At 41.0% G+C, this 26,663-nt stretch overlaps 1 protein-coding gene across 1 annotated transcript; it reads left to right on the top strand.

Moving 5' to 3' along the window:
- Positions 1–1,156: 1,156 nt before the first annotated feature.
- On the top strand, positions 1,157–26,348 carry LOC139667678 (piezo-type mechanosensitive ion channel component 2-like; the record flags this gene model as incomplete). Its single annotated transcript, XM_071547166.1, has 28 exons — positions 1,157–1,220; positions 3,913–4,008; positions 6,507–6,608; positions 7,305–7,350; positions 7,503–7,662; positions 7,752–7,965; positions 8,512–8,725; positions 9,562–9,730; positions 10,949–11,047; positions 11,396–11,441; positions 11,672–11,800; positions 12,310–12,464; positions 14,188–14,454; positions 15,551–15,659; positions 15,970–16,091; positions 17,102–17,161; positions 19,381–19,529; positions 20,192–20,356; positions 20,634–20,675; positions 21,141–21,173; positions 21,955–22,070; positions 22,861–23,036; positions 23,670–23,846; positions 24,176–24,340; positions 24,933–25,133; positions 25,219–25,423; positions 25,584–25,685; positions 26,183–26,348. Coding segments are annotated over exons 1-28 (3,749 nt in total), but the record flags the coding sequence as incomplete, so codon positions are not given.
- Between the last annotated feature and the right edge of the window lie 315 nt (positions 26,349–26,663).

Raw genomic sequence — 26,663 nt, 5'->3', positions numbered from 1 at the left:
CCATCCAGCAAAACGTCACACTGGCTATTTTAGCATTTTGAATTATTATTACAAAATGTCATCTGACACACACAAAACATCATACTGGATTTTCCCTAAAAAGATGGTGCAAACTGTTGCTTTAGTTTATTTTGTAGTAAAGTTAGCCTTTTTGCAAGCACCAGTCGTTTCATTGATCATTCCTCTGTAGTCACACCAGCTCTTAATGGCCTCACAGCCATGAATATTAGATACACTTCCCCTCGCCCCACAGCGCAAATATGATGAGCCAGCCTGACGCGGCTGCGAGGAAACAAACACAGGCTGCGAGTCTCAGTCACACAGGAAATACAGATCAGGAAAAAAAAATCAGAAATAAAGATAAAGACGTTAGTATTGAAATAACACATGAACGCAGGCAGGCACATATGCACTCAAAGAGACTTTTAGCACTCTTAACACAACCACAATCAAAAACTGACATTGTATATTGTATTATAAATTGTAACATTATGTATAAAAAGTCATTGTTGCCCTTTGTTGTTGCCATTTGTTTTCGCTTCCTTTATCTAATAGTGGAAATTGTGGAAGTGTGTTTTTTTTCTTCGATCATGTAATGTTGGCGGATATTCTCCTGAGTGAGATTAGCCTCGATGTCAGCATAGTAACACTGATGCTGGGTTACAACCCATTATGCCTGAGAGAGAGAGAGAGAGAGAGAGAGAGAGAAAGAGAGAGAGGGAGAGAGAGAGAAAGTGTGACAAAGGAGAGAGGAGAGAGAGAGGTGAGGGAGGGAAAAGAGGGAAGGGAGGGCGTGACAGACTCTGGGAAAGAGAGGAGGAGGGCATTTAGCATCACAGTTTTTGAACCAAGATCCTCAACTCTCCTCTGATTTCCCTCACTTTGCCGCTCACAATCAGAGCGTTGGACTCTCTGGTGTATTTTTCTGCTCTCTCTCTCTCTCTCTCTCTCTCTCTGGATGCTCTAACTGATGCTGCACACTGTACATCTTCTTCAGAGAGATGTGTGAGCGGGTGGGAGTTTTCCCTCCACAGCGCTGCCACATTCACCTGTCTGTCCGGATGTCCAGAGGCTGATAGTGTGTGTTTGGAGGAGCTGTGTGTGTGTGTGTGTGTGTGTGTGTGTGTGTGTGTGTGTCTGACAGTAAGGAGGAGACATGGCGGGGGACATCGCAGTGGGGATGCTCTATAACTTAGTGCTGCCGCTTCTGCTGCTGGCTGGTGAGTCGACCTGTCCGTCTTATTATTCCATAAATACTCATGTTTAGTGATGGGAATGGCATTTCTGTGTGAGATAGAGAGGTGAGAGGTGATACTATGGTTCAAATGGTATTTCTGTACTGGTTTCAGATCAGATTAAGAGTGAGAATAGTTGTTAGGTGATGTTTAACTTTTCTGAATGGGTAGAAGCTGTGTTTGGAGATGCTATACTGTAACATACTAATAAATATGCTTTCCTGGACATTTTTTTTCATCAAATTTTCTTCATATTTTCATTTCACACAACAGTGTAACCCAAAGTGCTTTACAAACATGGTTGAAAAGAGTTCGGGATCATGAAAAAGACAAAAGTCAATGACAGAATCAAGATAGCCAAGATCATGAAGAGACACAAAAACAGGAGAAGTAATTGATATAAAATACTAATTGTACTAATTGTACCCCTTATCACAAAAATAGTAAATAGTGGCGAAATGTGTGGCGTTAATTTCTTTTTTTGAATAGGCAGAAGCTGTGGGTTGAGGTTCATTGTACTGCAGATAGTTTTATACAGTTAATTACTACTATTTCTTCTATTGGTAGGTTGGCCTGTAATTCACTGAATGCCACAAATTGCATTTCTGTGGTGACTTTCATTCCTGTGTGGTATCAGCGTCGGGTTTAGCATTCTCTGCCATTTAAAGGCATGTTAGCATAAGTTATAGCTGGTTCCTTGTGTGGAAATAGGACATAAATAGGGTGATTTATGGTTAATATGATGAGTTGGATTCATTGTAGTGGGGCTGGATGTGTAAGTTACTGCTGTTGTCCACTCTCTCTCACCCTTCCCCGCGTGCTGGGGAAACGGACGCCAATGATTCAGCCTTAGGGATTAATATGGCTTTCTATTAGGTGTGTTCAGGTTTTATAATATATGAGTTGTGGAGATGTGCTTCAGCGTTGCTGCCAAGCCAACGTTTTGCAAAGAGCAGCGAGTGCTGCCAGTTCAGGCCTGTGCATGCAAGTTCAGTAAATCAATCTTGGAAACTTCGTCGACTGTCCAAAGAAATGAGACGGAGTACACAGACTTCAGACATACAGATAAAATTATGCAGTATTGTTATATGTACTGTGATATGTATAGTGTACTGCAGTGATTCTCAACCTATTTCATATCAAGGACCCCTAATTTACTATACATTGGAGCCACAGACAAACTCTCAAATTCAAATCTGAGAATATTTTTATTGTTACATTTGATTTTGTCCAGAATTCCATAACTATCTGTATTCTAATTGTGTTAAATTATTTTTAATTGAAGTAATGGTGAAGTTTAACAATTCATCAATTTGCTGGGGACCCCCTGGAACCCCCTCAAGGACCCCTGGTGGTCCCCGGACCGGACCTTAAGAACCACTGGTGATATATCTTGTACTGTCCCTTTGCACAGTGTGAGGTCTTGTCTTTGTGTGTATGCGCTGCTGAACTGAGTTGTCAGAGTCGCTGTACATTGTAAATCTCTGGGACACATGGTACAAGCCGCTGTTGTGATGTTGTTGTGGTGAATGGACAAGTCTATCCATCAGTGTACATGTTGTTTACTCTCCTGGTAATCAATATATGGACAGTGTGATCGAGGTGAAGCTGACTCAGTTGTAGTGACACGCCCATGTTTGACATTTCCTCTGATAGCTGATCGTTAAATATAATACAAATGATTTGTGTCAGGGATTGGCATATTCTTGTATGTTCCGCATGTTGAACCGTGGGGTTTTACATTGAAGTACAGTTTAAAAATTGTGGAGTATTTAGTATGCAGTAATATTGTTGTATCAACCAAGAAATATACAAATCTGAACTCACACAGTTGCTTAGAGTCCAGGTTTTCCATATTTTTCAATTTAACAATGCTAAGATACGATGCTGAGCAACTTGCTTGCTTGTTTAGATGACCTGCTGTAAAACAAGTTCAGTTCAGTTTATTTATCTATTTACAAAGACCTTCAGCTGTTTCCTCGAGTTCACGCAATAATAATATGTTAACAATGATATTACGTTTTTGGTACCTTCCTGATCTTTACATCACTTGAAGAGTTCATTTCCAAAACTCTATATATCCATATTTAAAAAAGAAAAATCTGCATTGCATCTTTAAATATTTCTAAAATATCCATACTATCTATTTTCTTTAAAATAGGATAATTTGTGTTAATTTTATGTTATCACTCATTTTGTATATATATATCTTGCAAAATATAGCTAATTCTGAATTTTTCCCTTCAGTGAATAACTATATCGCCCCTATTAACTGTTTATGATGTTTTCAACTAGTTAGCGTGATCCGGTGCGTGAGCAGGAGGTTGTTGGTTCACATCCTGATGTTTCACATGTCATCCTGTTGTTCTTTCACACCTTTCCTGTTTTATTTCTACTTTGTGTTATCTCTTAAAACAGATTCAATAAAATTAATATTCAACTACACATATAAACTGTATAAGACAGTTTCCCAGACGTTCATGAACTTGTTAATCCTGTACTAAAAACTGTAGAGGCCGATAGTTAAATCCACAACCGGTTAACCTGAATTCAGAACTCGTAAGTTCACCTTTTTAATTTTGTTTTAGAAATTCTTCAAATCACACTATATAACAGTCTATTTTCTGTAGATGATTGAATGAATTTAAATATTTTGTGTGTGTTCTCTCTCCCTCAGCGTCCTCGTTCCGCTACAGCGGTCTGTCGGTGGTGTATTTCCTGTTCCTCCTGGCCTTGCCCCTGCTGCCGAACCCCACGCTGGTCACCATGAAAGGTACGGAAAAAAACCCAAATGATACCAGATCCATAACAGGACAGGGTCCCAACCGACATCCCCTTTACAAAGTATTTTGAGGGAGGGGTATAGATATAATTCATCAGAATGCAGTGGCAGAGAACGCACACGCACCAGCACTAGTAGTAGTCACACACACACACACACACACACACAAACACACACATGTACACAAAACACTCGCACACACATACATTCTATTGATGACGTTAGTAAATTATGAACGTCAACTTTAAGGTATTCTGTCAACGTTTGAGGTGGAGAAATGAGAGAGAGAGAGAGGAAAGGAAAGACAGAAAGAAAGGGAGAAAGTAAAACAAGTGTGTGTGTACGTGTGTGTGTCTGTGTGTGTGTGTGTGTGTGTGTGTGTGTGTGTGTGTGTAGCTACTGCTTGTGTGTGTGCTTTCTCTGTATTGATCAACGCATTCTGATGAATTAAAGGATCTGTACCCCTCCCTCAAAGTACTTTGTAAAGGGGATGTGGTTGGATCGGTCAAATCAATTATACATAACCTGGTAATTACTGTGAGGAATTAAAAGATGTGATGTCAGCGTTTTGATCCCTTTTTTTTTTTTTTTTTTTTTTTTGCTTTCCGTCCCTCCACCTGAAACTGTTTGCCTTTCAGCAATCTGTCTTTGAAAGCTTCATAGATCCCATGGTTATCTTCATCACCCTAATATGATTTCGCTCTCCGTTGGCTAAGTGGTCAAGTGTGTGTGTGTGTGTGTGTGTGTATGCGTTTGCAGGATGCGATTTTTGTGTCCACATATCCCTGTGAGTGTGTGTGTGTGTGTGTGATTATCCAGGTCTTAGCGGGAAGGAGAGAGGTATAAGTGAAATGAAGCTTTTAGTAAAAATCCTGGACATCAACAACACATTTGCTGGCTCAGCTGATGTTGCTCCATAACAGCTATTAATGCTTTGTTTCTCCGCGCTTTTGATTACGAGGCTCAAACTGTGGAGTGAGGCCATTTTGTTGAGATTATCCTACAGTATATACAACTCCTGCATTAGTTGGGAAACAAACTAATTAATCGCAATGCTACCCTTTATCCAGCATTTCATTCATCATCATCATTCATCATCTTTATGGAGAATGTAAGGATTAATTATTATTTATTATATAGAGGTAGAAACAAACAGTGGTTTTCACTAGTACTTGCGACTGAGATACAGATGCTCTTCTGGATAGATGCAGTCTATCAAAGAGGGATTTCATTTATTATTTTACCCCATCAAAGCCATATTACTACACACTCGAAACTGACACTGTTTTCCTTATATTCGGCTTTTTATTAAATATCAGGGTAAGTCAACAAAAATCAGCGAACTCATCTCTGTTTGCTCATTGCTGGCTCTTCATCGTCCAAAATCATCCAAAATTTAGACAGAGGAGCAGGTTTGTGACCAAAACGTCGCCAGTTTGAATCCCCAGACTGGCTGGGAAAACCTGGGTGGGGAAAGTGAAGGAGTAATCCTCTCCCCTCCTTCAGCAGGGACTGTTGAGTGTCTTAATTAGAAAGTAGTAAATGGTGGTTGCACTGGGCAATTCAGGTAATTAGAAAAGGTTTCACACACATCCAAATGTATTTTTCATAGCAGCTGGACAACAAACAGCAATCCACATCATCAAAAAAGGAATGTCCGCTCACTATTTTTATGCTCTCAAAAAATTTGAATTTATTAAAGAGGCTGTGACAATAACATTTCAACCAAACATGGTCTTCGAAATCACCTATAAATAGTGAGCAGACATTCCTTTTTTGATTATGTGTACTGGACAATTCACAGGTGTGAAACCATGTGGACCCAAACTGAATTAATTTAGTCTCATCCTGGATCCCAGATGCACTAAAACATCCCGGTCTTCTAATGACCAAGTCATCTGAGGACCTAAAAGAAACATGGCCATGACCGATTTTGACCTTTGACCCTTTGTGTAAAAGAAATTGTGGGTCTATATGTAAGAAGACTTTACACTTAAATAGTCCAGCTGCATGACAATAAAGCACTTGGATACCTAGTCCCACATATCTTACTTTAGCTGCTTATTGATCTGCAAAAGTGCTCACATAGAGAAAGAAGTAGCCTCAATTTTAAATACTGCCAAACTGTCTGGGAGACAATACTGCAAAATGTCTCTAAGAGAAACATTAGGTCCATCAATTACATAGTGTGTGTGTAGGTGTGTAGGTGTGTAGGTGTGTGTGTGTGTGTGTGCGTGCATGCCTGCAGTTGTAGTTGTTTGCGTGCATGCATATGTTGGACAAATCTTAAACTTTTATCCTTTCTTAAAATCACACTCAAAATCACACTTAAATTAGTTAGATTTAACCAAGACACGACTTTAATCTTATGTTCAAGGCCTGTCATCCAGTATATATGACTTCAGGGAACTACAGTGCATTTTCATAATCTGTTTGTTCACTTTCACTTTCCTTTCTACCTGTTTTTTCTGACTGTTTTCTGTCTTCAGGTAAAACGGGTCAGTTCCTCCTGCTGATCGTCTGCACCAGCCTGACGTTCCTCACCCTGCAGTGTTTCATGCAGATCCCCTTCGCCTACATCCCTCTGCATGGTAAACACAAAGATAAAAGTGGCACTTAGAGTACAAAGAAATTGTGTTTTTATAAATAAAGTGGCACCTGAGTCTTGTGTATGCACTTCAAAAAGAGAAGTGCCTGAAATATGGGTTGAATTGGCCCTGAACAAACTCATATGAATGTGTTGAGAAGTGTTAGTAAGTGTTAGTAAACACACGTATTGTCATGTGTAACAAATTGCCTTTGTTGGGTGAAAACCTCTTATCTCCAAAATGTCCAGGAACTAATAAAAAGAGCTTTAATTTTAGCTTGACGACCATGCATTTTTTTAGTTTATCTATTTGATAAAGATTGATAAAGTTTCATAAACCTTTTCAAAAGGGTTGTAGAATTTTCTCAACCCACAGAGGAGCAGGTAATCCTTCAGTTTGAAGTAAAAACATGAAAATGAGCAATATGAAAACATGAAAAATAAAAAGAAATTTGATCTATGAGGTTCTTACCCAGAAGCGATGAAATACTGTGAGTGTTTTCCAACACGTTTCTATTTGTGTCTTCAGTTCACTTCAACACAATTTGTTTTATTTCAACATGTCTATTTTTAGCATGTGTTCGTATCATTAACAGCTGATCAACTGATTGTCTACACTTAGTTCATGAAAAAGACACAGAAAAGACCAAGCTGGATGTGATTCAGTTACCATAGTTACTGTATTGTGGTTTTTCAACAGTCAGCGGCTACTGGGAAGATTTCCTCTACCATTTGGGCATTGTAAGGTACGGATGCTTTACACATTTTAACCCCAAAATCTAATATACTGCAGTAAATAAATAATATAGCAGAGTCTGTTGCATCAACACTGACTTATATCTGTGTGTGTGTGTGTGTGTGCCTGTAACTTTGTGTGTGTGTGTGTGTGTGTTTCCAGATTCAGCTTGGTGGAAGCAGGGAACGTCGCGCGCCTCCTGGCCCCAGACGTGGGTCTCCTCGTCTCTTCCCTCTTCGTACTGAGGCTGTGCAGGAAGCTGCTGCGCACCGCGCCCCAAATCAGTCTCCATGACAACGGCATCACGCCCTCTGACGCCGAGGTAACCGCCCACACGCTCAACAGCTGACTGAATGTTATAAGAACTTAACGGTGATATTAACAAGATTATGTTAAAACGGCTCTCGGCAGGAAGTGGAAACCTCCGACACGGAGTCCGAGGGAGGAAGTGACATCACGGAGGGCTCGTCCTATGACAGCTCAGAGAGCACGGCGGCGGTTCAGTCCGATCCGCCGCAGTTTGTCCAGAAGCTGATGGTGTTTGCGGCCGGACTGAGGCTGCTGCTGTCGGCCATCATGAACACAGCAGGGAAAGTGGTGGTGACCGTACTGCTGGGGCTGGCAGGTAGAGTGTAGCAGCCGGTGTGTGTGTGTGTGTGTGTGTGTGTGTGGTTGTGTGTGTGTGTGCGTGTGTGTGTGCATGTGTATGTGTGTGTGTGACTGTGTATAAAGATCAGAGTTATTATAGTTTTACAATTTCCCTCAGCTTTTATTTTTGTTTTATTTTAAATTTGATTTACATTTCACTTCAGATTCACTTAGTTTTCAATTGGTGTTTGCTAGTTTTAGTTTACTTTTTATTTTCATAAATGTTGAGTTTTAGTTTTGTTTTCATTTAGTTTCAGTTAAAGTTTTAGTTTTTCAATGTCTAATATCTAGTTTAAGTGCTAATTTCTTTGAAGTTTTTTAATATTTCTCTTCATTCCCCCTCTCCTTATTGTGTACATTTTGCATGTAAGTGTGTGTGATGTAACCCTCATTCACAAAAATCCCTGTTCACAACTCAATTAACTTTCAATTACATTTCTGTCTGGCCTTGTCATGTTTGTGTGTGTGCTTTCCATGTGGTTTCCATGTGTTTGTGTGTGTGTGTGTGTGCGTGTGTGTGCAGGTATCACGCTGCCCTCCCTGACCTCGGTGGTGTATTTCGGGGTGTTTCTGGGTCTGGTGTGGTGGTGGGTGTTCGGCCGCTCCATCAGCATGCTCCTCTTCAGCACCCTGTGTGTGATGATGGCCATCTTCAGCGCAGGACACCTGCTGGCTCTGTACCTCTACCAGCTGCCCCTGTCCCAGCAGATAGTGCCGCCGCAGGACGTCTACGCCAGGTACGGCAGCTACTCAGAGTAGGGTTACACCGATATATATGGGCCTGATGTGGGGCTTTAATGAAAATACAGGATGTCAAGGGTGTCCTGTTGGCTCAGTGGGCTGAGGCACATGCCATGTGACCACGACATCCTGGGTTTGAGTCCGGCCCGGGACCTTTTGTCTCATGTTATCCCCATCTTTCTCTCTCCATTACACACTAATGAAGGCAAAAATGGCAAAAAAAAACACTATCTTAAAAATCTAAATATTGGATATCAGACACTTAAAATCTGTAAATCTTGCAATGAAATTTAGCAATTTTTGTTTCTGTGGAAATACAGAAGTAGTTTATTTTTTTGGGCAGAAAAATTGTCAGCTTAAAAGATATTGAATATTGGCACAAGATATTCGCTATTGGCAGCTTCAATATAGAAATATCAATATTGGCTTTAAAAACCCATATCAGTTGAACCCTAACTCGGAGCCGAATCAGGCCTACGAAAAAACATTTTAAATATTTGAAGTGTTTGAGGTGTTTGAGGTGTGCTCATATGGAGGAAAAGATAAATTAACACTGCTTTGGGTTTTTCAAAATGTTTGCATCTATGCCTCGTGGGCCAAGGAACTGAGGTTTGGCAGGGAAAAAGGTGGACAAAGGATAAACTGATAATCTGGTCAATTTTTCCTCCTTCCTATGGTTTAGCTTCGCCTACATCACAGTGATTCCACACTGTGAAATTTGCAGTACAAGTACACACTAGAGTTAACTGTGCTCTCCCTTTCCTTTTCTCCTCTCTCCCACCCTCCCTCTGTCTATCGCTCCCTCTCTGCCTTCCCTCTCTCTCTGTCCCAGGTTGTTTGGTATGACCGGTGTTATCAGGACCAACAGTTCGGACCCGTACAGCCTCGGTCTGCACTCAGAAGTCAGCTGGCCGGACTTCATCAACCCTCTGGTCCTGCTGCTGCTGTACTACACACTGGTGGCCCTGCTGCACAAATGGGTCCACATCACAGAAGAGGAGGTGTGTGTGTGTGTGTGTAGAGGGGGGTGGGGGGGTGGGGTACTACTACAATTACTACTACTACTGCTACTACTCCTACTACTACTACTACTACTACTATCACTACTATGATTACCACTACTACTACTACTACTACTACCACGACTACTGCCACTACTACTATTGCTACTATTATTACCACCAGTGGTGGAAGAAGTATTCAGATCTTTGACTTAAGTAAAAGTAGCAATACCACAGTGTAAAAATACTTTGTTACAAGTAAAAGTCCTGCATTCAAAATCTTACTTAAGTCAAAGTATTAGCATCAAAATGTACTTAAAGTAGCAAAAGTAAAAGTAGTCGTTATGCAGAATGGCCCATTTCAGAATCATATATCATGTTATTGGACTATAATTTTTGATGCATTAATGTGTTCATCACTTTAATGTTGTAGCTGGTAAAGGTGGAGCTAATTTTAATTACTTTATATACTGCTGGGTAGCTGTACCTATAAAAATATATCATAATTTATTAGTTGATTTATAATTTGTATTAATAATCTAAATCTGCAAAGTAACTAGTAACTAAAGCTGTCAAAGAAATGTAGTTTATTTTTATTTTTATTAAGTATCTCTAAATTGTACTTAAGTACAGTACTTGAGTAAATGCACTTAGTTACATTCCACCACTGATTACCACTACTACTACTACAACTATTACTACTACTTCTACTTCTACTATCCCTTACAGGAAACATCACATGTGAAAACCCACATGTGAATTCAAAGCACATGTGCTTTTTGGGCACATCTTAGGGGAGATATATCACATTTTTTTTCAAGTTGTATTCTGTCATTACATGTGACAGTTTTTAATTCAGATGTCAAAATTCATAGGTGAAGTCTTTTTTCCACATTTTCTTTTCCACTTAATTGCAAATGCAGAGATAATTCACTGGTGAAAGTGTCATTTTCACATGGGAAATAGGAAAAATCGACATGTTCACGTATGAAAACCAACATATATCCAAAAGCACATGTGACTTTTTTGTAAGGGATACTACTATGACTATTATGACTATTACAAGTTAGTACTAGTACTAGTACTACCACTTTAAATAGTATAACTTTTTGTGAATGTACATGTATGTCTCATTAGAATGCATGGACATGCATGCCCATAAACCCAGACAAATGATATTAATTTACATGTTAGTAATTTGGGTGTTGTGTTTGTTAGGATATTGTTGATGTTGAGGAGTGTGAGAGTCCAGTAGAAACTCCAGAGGCTCCTCCCAGCTTCTCCAGGATCCTCTACGTGTCGGGAGACAAACATGAGGTGACCAGAGCATGGACATTTTCTCTATACATGATGTTTTAGGGTCACAGGAATATTGTTTGGGCGTTATGGCTCTGACCTTACTTACTGTTGGTTGCTTATAATGTTGGTGATCCAGGAATTGAAGGTTATTCTACTGTTGCATTTGTTGTAAGTCGCTCTGGATAAAATGTAATATGGCTATCATAGTTTTAATGCTGTGTCCAATCAAGGCATCGGTGCTAATAAGTTGCCAACTGAACACTGACAATATTTCAAAGAAATGACATGCAGTAACCTGATCTTTACTTTGCACAGCTTTAACATTTATGTGTGTATATAAGATTTTCTCTCTCTTTCTCTTTGCAGCTTCTGTCCAGCACAGATGATGAAACCTATCTACCGGAGGAGGTAAGTCATGTTATTCCATTCATATGAACTGTTTTCCAAGTTTATCTTACTTGTTTGTGAGTGAGAATGTCCTAAGTTGAGACACTTAATATATAGTTTTAGAGTAGTGTGCACTTATTCAAGAAATCCTTGTGGCTCTTTCACAGTTACAATTTCTTTTTTTTCTGTAACCACTATCATGAACATTGCTCATCCCTGATCTAAACTCATGATGCGTTCTCTTTCCCCAGCCAGGAATCTTATTGATGGGCAGTTCCTGGCAGGATGTCCATAGAAACGAGCTGGGCTCTCTGCTGGGAGGGGCAGGGTACACAAACTGTTACCCTCCGCCACAATATGAAGGCAAAGACTCACCATCACATGGTAATCACTCTTGAATGTCCGTCCATACACATGACCGCAACTACACCATCTTTTTTTAATAATCATTTTTGATGGATTTTGTGTAGTTTCAGTTTATTTGTCTTAAAATTACAGAAACAAATACAGTAAAACTTTAAATCCTTGAATTTGTAATCTGTAAATTTGGCAAATAGTTGCTTTCAATCATATTATACACCAAAGTAATACACTCATTGTCTTGTTCCTCGTCCTCGCTTCTTACAAAGTCAGAAAGGTGGAAGCTAAGTTATCTTCTCATAGTCTTTCACAGTTTTAGTGCAACTCCATCATCAGGGATTGTCAGGCTGTATTTGGTTTGTCCTCTATAGTCTTTCTGTGTTTCTTCTCCCAAATACAGATAGCAAGTGAGAAAGACAGGAGAAGAGGGAGAAGAGAGGAATGATGTGTATCAGAGAAACTACACACAAATGTTTGGTTTATTTACTAAACTCTTTCCTTTCATCCCTCCTATTTTCTCTCTTTTCTGCTAGAGACAGAAGGTGATATAGAAATGGGGGAGAAGAGTGAGGAAGCCCTGAAGACTGAAACAGAGAGCCTGCCTCCTCCATCAGGACCAAGCGGTCTGATCGTGTTTGGACAGCTGGTGCAGAAGCACAGCTATGTCAGCGCCCTCATCGTCATGATGGTAAACCACATATACTGAGATATACTGATGTGTAGAGGCTTTGCAGTTGTGTGACAAATCTACCAACCGTGGCTGGCACCATCATGGAGATTCACGGGAGAATTGGCTGTGTGTAGGGCTGGACGATAATTCAATATTATCGTTTATCGTCTTTCAGTGGGATTATATTGTGATGATGGTGATTTTGGGATATCGAGACGCACAATTCTGCTGTCTGAACTGATGAGAACAAGCACATTTTATTTAGAAACTCAGACAAAATGAAGTATGGTAGGAATATTATGTGAAAATTTCAGTTTAGTTTGACACCACACCAAACATTACCATTCAGTTCAATATGATGAACATTAATTTGATTATTTAACGTGATTTCTCTTATGTGAGCCATATCGTCATATATATCAATATAAAAAAAATCCTTATGATTATCGTGATATTGATTTCAACCATATTGTCCAGCCCTAGCTGTGTGTAAATAATGGATAAATATAACAACTGGATGAGAAAAAGGGAGATACTGTTGAGAGACTGTTGTGGGGTGGGTGTAGGTCAATTCGGTAAGGTTATAAGTAAAAGTGAATAGTCTGATAAGGTAGATTTGTTTCAAAATGTATGTTACTGTGACACGGTAAACTGTCTTGTCTTTAGCCCTAGTCTCTACTCCAAAACACTCTGAGTTGTAGCTTGAGAAGAGTCAGCTCAGTTAACCTCAACAAACTGTTAGATAGCTAACTAGCCAGGAGGCTAATTTAGCAAATCAACCCATGTAATTGTTAACATAACTACTAGCCACAACTAACGACAAGCTTCTAGATATATTAGCTAGTGTGGAAATCAGATAACAAGACAGTGTTGGTTATTTGACCAGATACATGGTTAACGAGCTAACAAGTCAACAGTATCTAAACATAAAATTGAACAGATTTATGAGTGGTGAAATGGCCAATTCCCAGTCAAAATCAGCACAAAAATGAACAATGTCTAGTGAATTCTGTTCAGATGGTGTTTTACATTTCCTGTAGCAACAACAGAGTCATTCCTATGTTCCCAGGGTCCTATGTTCCCAGGGTCCTATGTTCCCCAGATTTATATGGCACATAATGGGAACATGACAAAGGGTCCTATGTTCCCAGGGTCCTATGTTCCCCAGTTCTACATATGTGCTCTCCCAGGGTCCTATGTTCCCAGGGTCCTGTGTTCCCCAGCTCTATATAGCACATAATGGGACCCTGAAAAAGATGTTCCCCAGCTCTGTATTCACTTAATATGATTAGTTAGGGTTTAGGGTTAGGGTTAGGGTTAAACTTAGGACCCTGGGAACATAGGACCCTTTGTCATGTTCCCATTATGTGCCATATAAATCTGGGGAACATAGGACCCTGGGAACATAGATACGCTCCCGCAACAACAGCAGTTTGTTTGGAATAAACAGAAGAAGAACTGGGTAGTTAGCATGAGCAGCGATAGCCACCATGTCTGAACAGACAAAGAAAAGAGCGACACCTACAGAAACTTTATCAACAGAAAACCTGAAGAAAAAGATGTCACAGTACTGGCAACACTGTTAGATTGTCAAGTGTAGTGCAAAAACACCACAACATTACCGCTTATCAACAAAAATGCCACCATAATGTCACTGCGATGATAGTTAGGATCACATAATCTGATCATAGTCGTGACATGACAACACCGCTACATCAGTGTGGTATACGTTCTCCCTCAGATATGGAGCATCACCTACAACAGCTGGCTGACCTTTGCCCTGCTGGTGTGGTCCTGCGTCATCTGGATGATGCGAGACCGCCGCCGGTACGCCATGATGTCCGCTCCTTTCCTGGCCGCCTACGGCACCGTGCTGGTGGTGCTGGGCTTCCTGAGCGGGCTGCGTCTGAGTCGGTCCGAGCTGTACCCCGGTCTGCCTCCTGCTGTGATCGTGGACTTTGACCTCAACAGCTACCACCCAGCGCCCTGCGTCCATCTGGGAGCTAAGGTGAGGGAGGGAAGGAAGGAGAGAAAGAAAGAGGAACAGGGAGGGAGGGAGGGAGATAAAGAGGAATAGGGGTGAGGGGAGGGAGAGAGAGACATGGAGAGAAATTGTCCTGTTCAATAAATGGCATGCTAGCAACCCTGTGTCTGTCTTGGTTGTAAGGGGAAGGAGGGCGAATGTAGGAGAGAGAAAGAGAGAGGTGAAAGAACGAGGGAGGGAAGTAAGGAGTTAGAGAGGGATGGAGAGGGACAAGAGGGTATGAGGGAGAGAATGAAAAAGAGAGATGACGCTCAGAAATTGGAGATTAGAAGTATGGAAAATCCATACTTTCCTCCACAGTATCCATATGGATGCTTAAGTTTGGGAAAGGGAGAGGGAGAGGGAGGGGGAGAGAAAGAGAGACATACACAGTCTGGACTTGCACAAACTTTTCTCAGGTAGAGCTGCTCTGGAGGCAGAAATAATCTCATTGGTTGAGTTAAACCTCAGTGGGCGGAGCCAAAGAACCCAAACTTGAATGGCAAGGAACTCTGGTCAAAATATAAATAAAAATATAAATGACAATGACTTCTTTTGTCATTATTTTATGACATGAATGAATCTTGACCATTAAATCTTAATCTTGGAAGGTCAGCATCTACAGTAGCTAACTATCTTACCTTCTAGGCCAGTATGTAGTTTGAACCTAGGCTAACTAGCTAACCTAGATAACTTGCATTATTTCAGTTAGTAACATACCACTAATCTTCATAATATTAGCTTTGCCTTTTGCCTTTTTCACTGGGCTTCAGTCTAATGTTACTTAGCTGTGGTTCTTTGGCTCCGCCCATTGAGGTTTAACTCAACCAATGAGATTACTTCTGCTTCCAGAGTGGCTCTGCCTGCGAGAAAATGTTTGTATGATTAAAACTCAAATCTGCTACTTCCCAGCACCTTGTGTCCACATGGTATAGTTCACAGAAACAGAGCAGCTGTATTATAGCTTTTCCATGACTATCAAATTGAACTAACTGTTTTATGTTTACTATATCAAACTGTAAGACTGTGTACGTACAGTAAGTGTATTGTCTTTACAGTTTGACCTGCTGTGTGTCTGCAGGTTCTCTACAGCTTCACCTTCTGGCTGATGTTCCGTCAGCAGCTGAAGGAGAGACAGGAGGAGCAGAGGTTGAAGGAGGAATCACTAGATGAAGTCAAAGTTATAACATGTAATGTACTCTCTTTTCATTTTATTTCTCCATTGTTTCCATAAAGATTAAGGTTACTAATTAAGAAAATAACTTTTAGCTGTGGAGTAGTGTAAGAGTTGGACTGATTTACACCAGTTTGACTGAAATATGTTCCATGTTGCCCTCTTCAAAGAATTAGGATATTCTATGAAGTTAAACCTTCTACTTCCTCTTCTCTCCCTACACCTTATTCTCCTCTTCTTCTTCTCCTTCCTCTTCTTCTCCTCTTCTTTCTGTTTTGTCGGCTTCTCCTCGTCTTCCTCCTCTCCGTCTGTTTCCTCCCTCTCAGCGGAGGAAGATGAGCCGTCGCCTCTGGTGGCCATGCTGGGCTCGGCGGTGAAAGGGATGCTGGTGAAATACTGGATCCTCTTCTGCTGCTCCATGTTCTTTGTGGTCAGCTTCTCTGGAAAGGTATAGTATATTGTAAACAGCATGAGGTGAGGTTTATTTTTACAAGGGCAGATACAAAAGTAGACATTGGAAAAATCCCATTCTTGATATGTTTGCTGCACTGCTGCATGGAGAGGAATTTTCTGGGAAATCCTGCAGCAGTAATGAGGGTTCAAATATATGTGTTTTTTTATCTTCACTACTTACTATATGTTTTATTCTTATCTGTATCCTTTTCTATGCAGCTGCAATGACCCATTTTCCCCGCAGGGATCAAACAAATTTCATATAATTTATCCTCTAATCCACACGCCAGCAATCAAAACAACTCAAAACAACATGAAAACCATTTCACGCATACAATGTTCATCTGCCTTGTCTAACACCCACCCAGTGTAGTTCTCACTCCATCATATAGGTTAGGCAAGCAATAAAATAAATACTCACTATACAACTATTAGAGGTAGTTTGTATGAGACAGAAAATGTACAATTACATTACAAATTTATGTGAATGCAAACCCAGGGCTTTCAGGCTCCTTGTGGTCTTTTTCAATCCATGTCCTGCATGTCCAATAGGGCTGCAACTAACGACTATTTTCATTGTCGATTAATCTGTTGATTATTTTCTCGATTAATCGATTAGTTGTTTGGTCTATAAAATGTCAGAAAATGGTGAAAAATGTGGATCAGTGTTTCCCAAAGCCCAAGATGACGTCCTCAAATGTCTTGTTTTGTCCACAACCCAAAGATATTCAGTTTACTGTCGTAGAGGAGTAAAGAAACCAGAAAATATTCACATTTAAGAAGCTGGAATCAGAGAATTTTGACTTATTTTTCTTAAAAAATTACTCAAACCGATTAATCGATTATCAAAATAGTTGCCGATTCATTTAGTAGTTGACAACTAATCGATTAATCGATTAATCGTTGCAGCTCTAATGTCCAATCAATAGGGCATGGCAAGTAATTCCCCATTATGCTGGATTAAAGTGTTAATTAGCTAACCTTGTCTAATGTTCATTTGCCCAGGTGATGGTCTACAAGATCCTCTACATTGTCCTCTTCCTCTTCTGCGTCGTCCTGTACCAGGTCAGTGTCTTTCAAATATCATCACAAAAGACAAACTTATTTACCAGCTAGCAGTAGTGTGTTATTTGAACTGAAATAGACTGACGTAGGGAGTTATTCAGGAGTTATTCAGCTTCTCCAGCAATGTGGTAACCAACAGGATCATCTTCATCTTTTATTTCCCTCTTCCTCTATAGTGAGGATTTCTGCCAGATAGTTGCAAGTATTTTGAACAAGTGCATTATATCAGACTGACTGTCTCTGTAGATACACAGTAAAAGAGAAAGGTTGAGGTGGGTTAGTAGTAGTAGCCTTCTTTTCTGGTGTGGTTGTAACTTGTAGCATGTAACACAAGAACCTAAGCTATCTCTATGGGACTATATCAGGTATCTCTATCTGTCATACCCTGCTTTTGTATTTTTGGTATTTGTTTATTAGACCGTTGGTTTTTGATCTCACCTGCACAAATTATACATTTCTTTCCCTTTTGACGTTTTTATCATTGTATTTTATGTGTTTCTATCACTATATTTTATCAATATGCAACTAAACTAATCTCAAACATACAGTATATGGCTATGTAGGTGGCACAAAGCCCTATAACATCTACTTTCACTCAACTCTTTCCTTTAGCTTTTAAGTTTTACCTGAGATAATAGCATAAGTAAGAGTTACATCAGATCCTGTGTAATCAGTATCAGTAGGGGATGATTGTTCAATTATCCACTTTGATGAAAGTGGATTCATTTCTCTCTGTTTTAAATGTCATAGAGAGCCTGTTTCCTGGTTGTAGGTTAAGCAGAAGTTTTATTTCTCATCCCTCTTATATCTCAAACACACAGACGTTTGTGCGTTTGTGAAAATCGACCTTTATGCACAGTGTTTTCTCACTTTGTACACAGTGGAGTCGGAGAGTAGATAAAAGTAGATGAGGGATGGTAAATCAATGTTTTTTAAAAGTGAAATATGATATTGAGATTGCTGGGGTCAGCAAGTGGGGAGGAAATCCGCTCTTACAGTTGAGACGTTGATGCGTAACAACACAACACAAAGCCGGTATTGTTTCAGTTTCAACTCACACCGCGATGTGTCGACACTTAAATTATCAGCAGTAAATTATCAGCTGACTCAGGAGGTTCACAATAGGTCCTGCTCTTACATGAACCCTGACAACACACACACACACACACACACACACACACACACACACATGCAGGAAACACACAAACACACGCATTGACAGATACTAGGCACGCTCACACACATACACACCCACCCAACCCATCCAAACACCCCGCCTACCCGCTCATCAATACTGTCTTACAGTTAAGGGTATTGATTATGACTCATAAACACAGACACAACCGTTTTTTGCTGCTGTTTTCCTGGTTTCCATCCCCGTCTTGTGTTTCTGCTGACCTTTTAGAACACCTAGCCACTTACAGAGAGGCCTAATGGCTTCGGGGATGAGATGTGTAAGACAACAGGACAACATCAGCAACACTGTGGCGTTTTACATACTGAGGTGTCTGATGAAAGGAACGTAGGCAGTGCTTTTTGAATTGTGGTAAAGTTGTAATTTCGTGATCCATTTGTTGGATACAGAGCGTTCAGTGTGTGTACAGGATGGATTCTGTGATTATATAAAATTTCTGTTCTTACTGAGTGAAACAGACACCAGATATAGTGTCTGGAAAGAGATTAGTGCCACAAGAGATTGTATTTGAATCGCATAAATTTGAATTTGTCATGCTCATATTGAACTGAAGAATTATTATTATTATTTTTTTAAATAAATAGTCAAATATTGAATGTGATTACTGAATTTAGCTTATAACTAGGACAAAAAATGTGCTTCTCCTAAGTCCCTAGAAAGTTCAATCTGAATTGAGAAAACTGAATTGGAAATTATGGTTAAAAGCATAGACTGTAAAAAAAGAAACTTAAATTAAATAGTAATAAAATTTAATTTCAATTTCTGGAGTTCAAATACAGTCTAACAAATCTCCTTTACGTCTTTTACCCTCTTTTCATTTTACATTTACTTTTAGATTTTAGTCATTTATCTTATCCAGAACAACTTACAATGAGTGCAACAGTAGAATAAGCTTGAATTCCCAGCTTGTGAAAATTTTAAGAAACCAACAACAATGTCAAGCTCTATAGTGCAAGGGGAAAAAATCCACCGTATCTTTCCCAGTAGTTTGGTTAATATCTTTGTCTCTGCTCCCGCCGCTCAGACCCGTTACGACATGTGGCGCCGGGTGCTGAAGACCTTCTGGGCGGTGGTGGTCGGTTACTCCATGGTGGTGCTGATCGCCATCTACATGTACCAGTTCAGAGTTGTGTCCGGACTGCTCAGACAGATCATGGGCATGTCGGAGGAAGGGTGAGCGTCAGAGTGTGTATAATATCCGTATGTGTGTGCATGCACATATGGGCCTAGATTTGGGATTTTTGAAATGTAGATATTGTTGTTGTTTGTTTGGGAAAAGCCAGTCAAAGAATTGTGTGTGATGACCTTAGCAGAAGTCCTTCAGTGTTTCGAAATGTGCAGCTACTGAGTTGAAGTCCATGCAAAAAACAATGAGTCTGACGAGAATAAATCTCGAGAGACCAGTAACTCCATTTAGAACATTTACTAAAAACACACAAAGATAGAGGCCAACAAGATTCATCAATTGGCAATCAAACTGTCCCGAGGCTAATAACAGTGATGTCAAAGGCAAATGTAGGGCAGCATTTTAACTAAATGGAATGTATCACATACATAAAGTATAGAAAAATATAATGATCTATAATAATCGACAAATATGACTATTCAGTGTCACTAATATTTCAATGAACACTATTTTCATTATTTCAAATATACAAAATCACTAAATATCTCAAAACTTAAATATTTTCTTTTAGGATGGTTCTTACAGCCCTTCAGGTGAATTTTGTGTAAATTTGTAAAAACTATACAGCAGGCATTATTTACATTTCTCACTTTTTGTCTTTGGAAATTACTCATTAAGCTATTCTACTGTCTGTCTCTCCTCTCTCCAGTCTTCGTGACCTGGGTTTGGAGCGGTACGATACAGTGGAGCTGTTCGCACGTATTCTACTTCCTGCTGCGTTCCTATTGGCCTGCATCCTCCAGCTGCACTACTTCAACTCAGACTTCCTGTCTCTCACCGACCTGGACAACGTGCCTGTCAGACAGGGATCCAGGTGTGTGTGTGTGTGTGTGTGTGACCACTTAACACACCTTAGATAATGTGCTTCATATCAACCAGTACTATTAACTACATTTACTGCAAAGATGAGCTTGGGATTGAGTAATATATTGTAAAAACTTTTACTTTGAAAGCTCTTTGTCTATAGAAGTGCTAATTTATAATCTCTTGGATGGTAAAACAAGCGCATAGTTATGTATGTATAAGTTATGGTTGTATGCTACAACATACATTTCTGTCCCCTTTTGTCCATTTCCCATCTCTCCATCCAGAGAGGAAGAGCTCAGGAGTTCGGTGAATGTGATATCTGAGACGTAAGAGCTGCATTTATGTCTCCATAAATGGCTTGCTTCACTCACGCTTCACACACAGCTCTGCGTATAGTCCTATCGCAATTAACTGTATCTCATAGAGGTGCTTTACTCCTACATAAGTGTTTCCCTAAACGTCCGCATCGACATAATCAATGCTTGAAACGGGAGGAGATGGCCTCATAGGGTGCAAATGTGTTGCAAATGGGTAACAATAAATCCCACTTGGGTTGTGTACTTAGAAAATAATCTGTCATTGAGTTGATTTGAAGGGAGATGATGATGAGAGACAATGTTTGGGGAAATAATAGTTTACTTGTTTACCATCTCCCCTGTTACATTTGAGCATATCACCCACACATCCCTTCTGTCCATCAGACTAACAGAAATATCAGCTTCTCACTAAGAATGTAAGTAAAGTAATCCTCACTGTAACGTTCACACATCTCTCTTTGATTTAATCCCCAGCATTAAAGAAAACCTTGAAAAGTTCCAGAAAAGGTAAGGCTTGACTCTTGTTGTTCAGTCACAAATTGGCGCCTACATATTACCTAGTTCAGTGATTCTCAACCTTTTTCATATCAAGGACCCCTAATTTAGTCCACATTAGGGCCATGGACCCCCATTTGATGAGATTTTGTCTCTTGGACCCAAATCTGAGAATATTTTTATTGTTACATATAATTTTGTCCAGAATTCCATGACTATCTGTATTGTAGGTAGAGAGATAACAGTGAAACTATGATCAAAACAGTCATTCTTCTACATTCTATAATTGTGTTAACTTCTTGTAAATGAAATAATGCTGAAGTTTAACAATTCATCAATTTGCTGGGGACTCCCTGGAACCCCCCCAAGGAGCTCTGGTGGTCCCCGGACCCCACGTTGAGAACCACTGACCTAGTTTATACACCTATTTGGAACATAATACATATATTTGGCAAAAAAAGTAAAATCTCTACCCGTGTTTTCGGAGTAGTATCTGATGAAAGGATAAAACATGGCACAATAAAACTAGACATGGATGTGACATATGTGTCTTTCCTGTTGTATGCATTCCTGATAAAGACACCTAACTGGTTTTATACACTAAAGTCTTAATAGAAGATCCCCTTCTTGCATCCTAGCAAAGGATATACTGTATGTTTGTTTCCTTTGAGTGCAGCAGGGCAACACACTGGTTAGAGACCTGTAACCAGAAGATCACAAGTTCAATCCCTGTGTGGTCGCCTCTCCTGTAAAAAGTGTCCCTTGATGTAAAGTGTGTCCTGTTGTGCTCCAGGTTAGTGAAGGAGCAGCTGGATGGGAAAAGCCAGGAGACTCTGGACAGCGCTGGACTGCCAACCTCCCCAGACAAGGAGTCTGAGGAGCAGGAGGAGGAGATGACAACAGGAGAAGGTAACTATGGGTCGGGACCCAAAAAAGGGTCACGGGTCAGTTTTTGGTGGGTCCCAACATGATAAGAGTAAGGTTTACAGAGCAGACGGTGAAATTAAATTTTCTCAATTTAGGCTGAATAAGTCAAACAACTTCTCTTGATCCCCCTCTTTTCCTCCTTCTCTCATCTCTCCTTCCCTTGCTTCCTCCTTCATTTCCTTTCACACTCTGTTTCTTTCTCCCTCCCTTCCTTCCATCTTCTTCCTCCCTCCCTGCCTTCACCTCCATCACTCCCTTCATCCGCCTCTCCCTTCCTCCCACCCTTCCTTCTTCTTCCTCCCTCCCTTTTTTCTTCTCTGCCTTCACCTCATTACTCCCTTCATCCGCCTATCCCTTCCTCCCTCCCTCCCTCCCTCCCTCCCTTCCTCCCTCTTCCCCCCGTTTTCCTCTCTGCCTTCACCTCCATCACTCTCTTCATTCTTCTCTCCCTCCCTTCTTCTCTTCCTCCCTCATCACCTCTCCCTTCCTCCCTACCACTCTTCCTCCCACCCACTTTCTCGTCCTCTCTCACTCCCTGCCACATCACTCCTTTCATCCGCCTCTCCCATCCTCCCTCCCTCCCATCCTTCCTCTTCCTCCCTCCCTTCTTCTCTTCCTCCTTCATCACCTCTCCCTTCCGCTTCCTCCCACCCTTTTTCTCTTCTTTCCTCTCTCCCTTTTAACCCCATTACTCCCCCCGCTCTCTACCACCACACCAACCTTCATCTCTCCCTCCCTCCCCCTCCTCCCTCCTCCTCCTCCTCCCTCCCAGATAACACCCCCACCAGCCGTCAGGACCAGTGGGGTGTGATTGTGGACCGGGCCAGCCTGCTGCTGGTCCACGCTGTGACCGGCCTACACCGGGTCCAGGAGATGGGCTGGAGGCTGCTGGAGCTGCACAGCCTCAAGATAGTTTCGTCCGGCATCATCTGGGTGTCACTGCAAGAGGTGGGAGAGAGGGGGAGTTTTGATTTCAGCTTGTGTGTGTGTGTGTGTCAGGGTTGGAGCCATTCAATTCAATTCCTGGAGTTGGAATTAGAACTGGAATGTCACCCAGCTCTAAGGAAACAGAAACAGATTTGAACTGGAATGACAGAAAACAGAATGGCCATTAAATTCCATGAAATTCCACTTCTAAGACATTATGAATTAAACATTATAAATCAAATAACACAAATACAAATCAAATACAAACACAAACAAATCAAATACATTCAATCATAATGTCTGTATTACGATTACATGTTCTGCATCAAATACCGCCTGAAAGGAACCTTTAACATTTTATTCAGTATTGACAATACATAAAACTACATGTAATATCAGATATGTGGTGAGAAAAAACAAAAAAAAGAAAACATGGAATTTCATTGAATTAAATTCAGCTTCCTGAAATTCCAATTCAATAAGAGATTGAATCTTTAACCTTTATTCACATGGTCAGTTTATTCAGTGGAAGGAACCAGTGTTAATGATATTTTATGCACTCAGTGTCATGGATGTCATTCCACCCATGTTAAAGGCCCTTTAGATCAACAAAAATCCAATCAGAAATTGAAGTTGTGATCTCTGTGTTGACAGGTTTCTCTGATGAACTTCCTCTTCCTGGTTCTGTGGGCATTTGCCCTCCCGTTCCCACGGTTACGACCTTTGGCATCGAGCGTCTCCGCCGTCTGGGCCTGCGTCATGGTGGTGTGTAAGATGTTTTACCAGCTCAAAGTCATCAAGCCGCTCAATTACTCCTCCAACTGCACTGCTGTGAGTATACAGACCTGTGTGTGTGTGTGTGTGTGTGTTGCAGTCTTCTCCAAGTGTAGCAGTACTTTAAGCATGTACATCTGTTTGTGTGTGTGTGTGTGTGTGTGTGTGTGTGTGTGTGTGTGTGTGTAAATACTTGGTTGCAGAAAAAATGTGTGATTAGGTGATTCTACACTCTTTTAAAGGATGTCATTTCCAACACATCCATGTATTTTCAACACAATGTACTGTATATCAAGTCAAGTCTCAAGTCTTCTCTTCATGCATCGCTTCATGTGACTCAAGTCCCCACCCCTGATACTTGAACTTGTATGTGTTTTGTCTCTCAGGGCCTGGCATCGTCCAACAGCTCGGGCCTGGATGTGGGAGGGGAGTTGGAGGGAAACATGGTGGAGCTGCTGAAGCGGTCAATTCTCTACATAGAGCCTGTCGACCCGGTCTACTGGTGTGGAGCGCTGCGCAAGTGTGAGGGCCGGATCCTCCCCTGTCTCAGGGTACGGGGACGCACTTCACTAAAGCTCATTCAACTCATTCAAACTAGATCTTGACATTAAAGTACTGTATGTCCAAACCACAACCATATTAACCCAAAACTGTTTTTGCACTCTAGTGTGTAAGCTTATTAAACTATATTCACCCTGGTTTAGGCTTCAGACCTACTCGCCGGTACATGTGGATAAAATAGTATTTGCAAACAAAGAGTTCCAAAATTTGGTATGAAGACAAATTATGGAAAAGTTTGGGAATTTATTTGAAAGTGAATATACAAGTCAATACATTTCTGTGATTGACAGCTTACCAGACATTATCCGAATTGGTAAATGATGTGTGATGTGTCCTGATGCGGTAAACTCTACTTATTGCAGGTTAAATGAAATGAAACAAATGAATTCTTTGTTATTTGACCAACCAGCATTGTTTTATTAACCCTACCTTACACTGGAAAGACATAGTAAGATTCTCGCAACAAAACGCATCCAATACATCTATCCAGTTTCCCCAGAACATTGTATTTCTTCCCACAATCCTCCTCTGTGTCGTGGCCCAGGTAAACACTGTTCTAGAGAGTGTTTTTCTGTGTTGTAGAACCATCTGATGGTGTTGGGGCTGCTGGTGTTCGAGGCGACCGTCCATCGCCACCAGCTGTACTACCGTCTCCATAACAACCTGAAGCCGCCGCCCTTCAGCATCATCTTCCAGGGCATCACCAGGCAGCACCTGGACCACGGCGTCCTGCCCTGCGCCAAGTACTTCATCAACTTCTTCTTCTACAAATTTGGACTGGAGGTACTTCAAGTGTGTGTGTGTGTGTGTCGGTTCACATGTAGCTGGACTTCACAACACTGACTTCGTAACATCTCTCTCCTCTCAGATCAGTTTCATCGTGGCGGTCAACGTGATTGGTCAGAGGATGGATTTCTACGCCCTGCTCCATTCCTTCGCCTTATTGGCTGTCCTGTCGCGGCGACGCAGGAAGGCTATCGGGGAGGTGTGGCCTAAATACTGCTGCTTCACCACCGGGCTCATGGTGCTGCAGTACCTGCTCTGCATCGGCATCCCGCCTGCTCTCTGTGTTGGTATGGAAACTGTTAAACATGTTTAAGTAATAATCTGAGATATGTTCATGTTAACAAATGTCCGTTTTGTGCTGCATATAAAGTCCCCTTCTATTCTATTCTATTCTATTCTATTCTATTCTATTCTGTTCTATTCTGTTCTGTTCTATTTTCTTCTCAGACTACCCCTGGAGGAGCGCTATTCAACCTTTGACCTCCAACGTCATCAAGTGGTTTTACCTGCCTGACTTTGCCATGAGCCCCAATCCTTCATTCATATTCTGTGAGTTCATTTCAGTCTCTTTTCTTTTCCTTTCCTTTCCTTTCGTTTTACTTTCTTCTCTTCTCTTCTCTTCTCTTCTCTTCTCTTCTCTTCTCTTCTCTTCTCTTCTCTTCTCTTCTCTTCTCTCCTGTCCTTTCCTTTCCTCTCCTCTCCTTTCCTTTCCTTTCTTTTCCTTTCCCTTCCTTTCCTTTCCTTTCCCTCTTCTCTTCTCTTCTCTTCTCTTCTCTTCTCTTCTCTTCTCTTCTCTTCTCTTCTCTTCTCTTCTCTTCTCTTCTCTTCTCTTCTCTTCTCTTCTCTTCTCTCTTATCTTAACTAAGTCCTTCAATTCAGGTCATCTTTGGCATGAGTAAAAACAAATAAGTAATTATTCTATGATGTCTACCTTCCACATTAACACTGCTGTAAATGCTCGCCTAACCTTCAACAAACATAATCCTCCTGTGTAATCCCACCTGTCAGGTCAGCCATCTTGACTCCGCCTCTCCTCCTGTTTGCAGACGACCACCTCCTGCTGCTGTGCTCGTCTCTGCAGTGGCAGGTGTTCGAGGAGGAGAACCGGGCGGCGGTGCGACTGCTGGCTGGAGAAAACGTAGAGATCAGCCGCAGTCTGGATCCCTGCTCCATCAACCAGTTCATACCTGTAGACAACTTCCTACATTGCAGGTCAGAAGTACAACCTCTCCACAAGTTTTTATACCAGTTTCTAGCTAAGATACTTTCCAGAAGAGGGCAGTACAGCCAAGGGAGAAAGTAGTCAGAGACTGGGCCGTTGTTCCAGTAGCAAACTTCCTTCACTGCTGGTCAGAGGAAGCTCTATTCATAAAATATATGTCGAGGTGAAGACAGGAGACAGGGGACAAAGTTGGAGTAGTTTGGACCCTTGCACTATCAAACAGTTCATCCCTAAGGACAACTTTCTTCAGTGTGGGTCAGAGAGACTCTCTGTTCATAGATGAAAGCAGTCAGACTCATGGAGCC

Source organism: Centroberyx affinis, unplaced genomic scaffold (genome assembly GCF_046629955.1).
Source record: "Centroberyx affinis isolate AG114_WGS23_722 - 3 ecotype Tasmania unplaced genomic scaffold, CSIRO-AGI_Caff_v1 ptg005695l_1, whole genome shotgun sequence".
NCBI lineage: Eukaryota > Metazoa > Chordata > Actinopteri > Beryciformes > Berycidae > Centroberyx > Centroberyx affinis.
The sequence above is the reverse complement of the archived record's forward strand: the minus strand, read 5'-3'. Positions and strand labels throughout refer to the sequence as shown.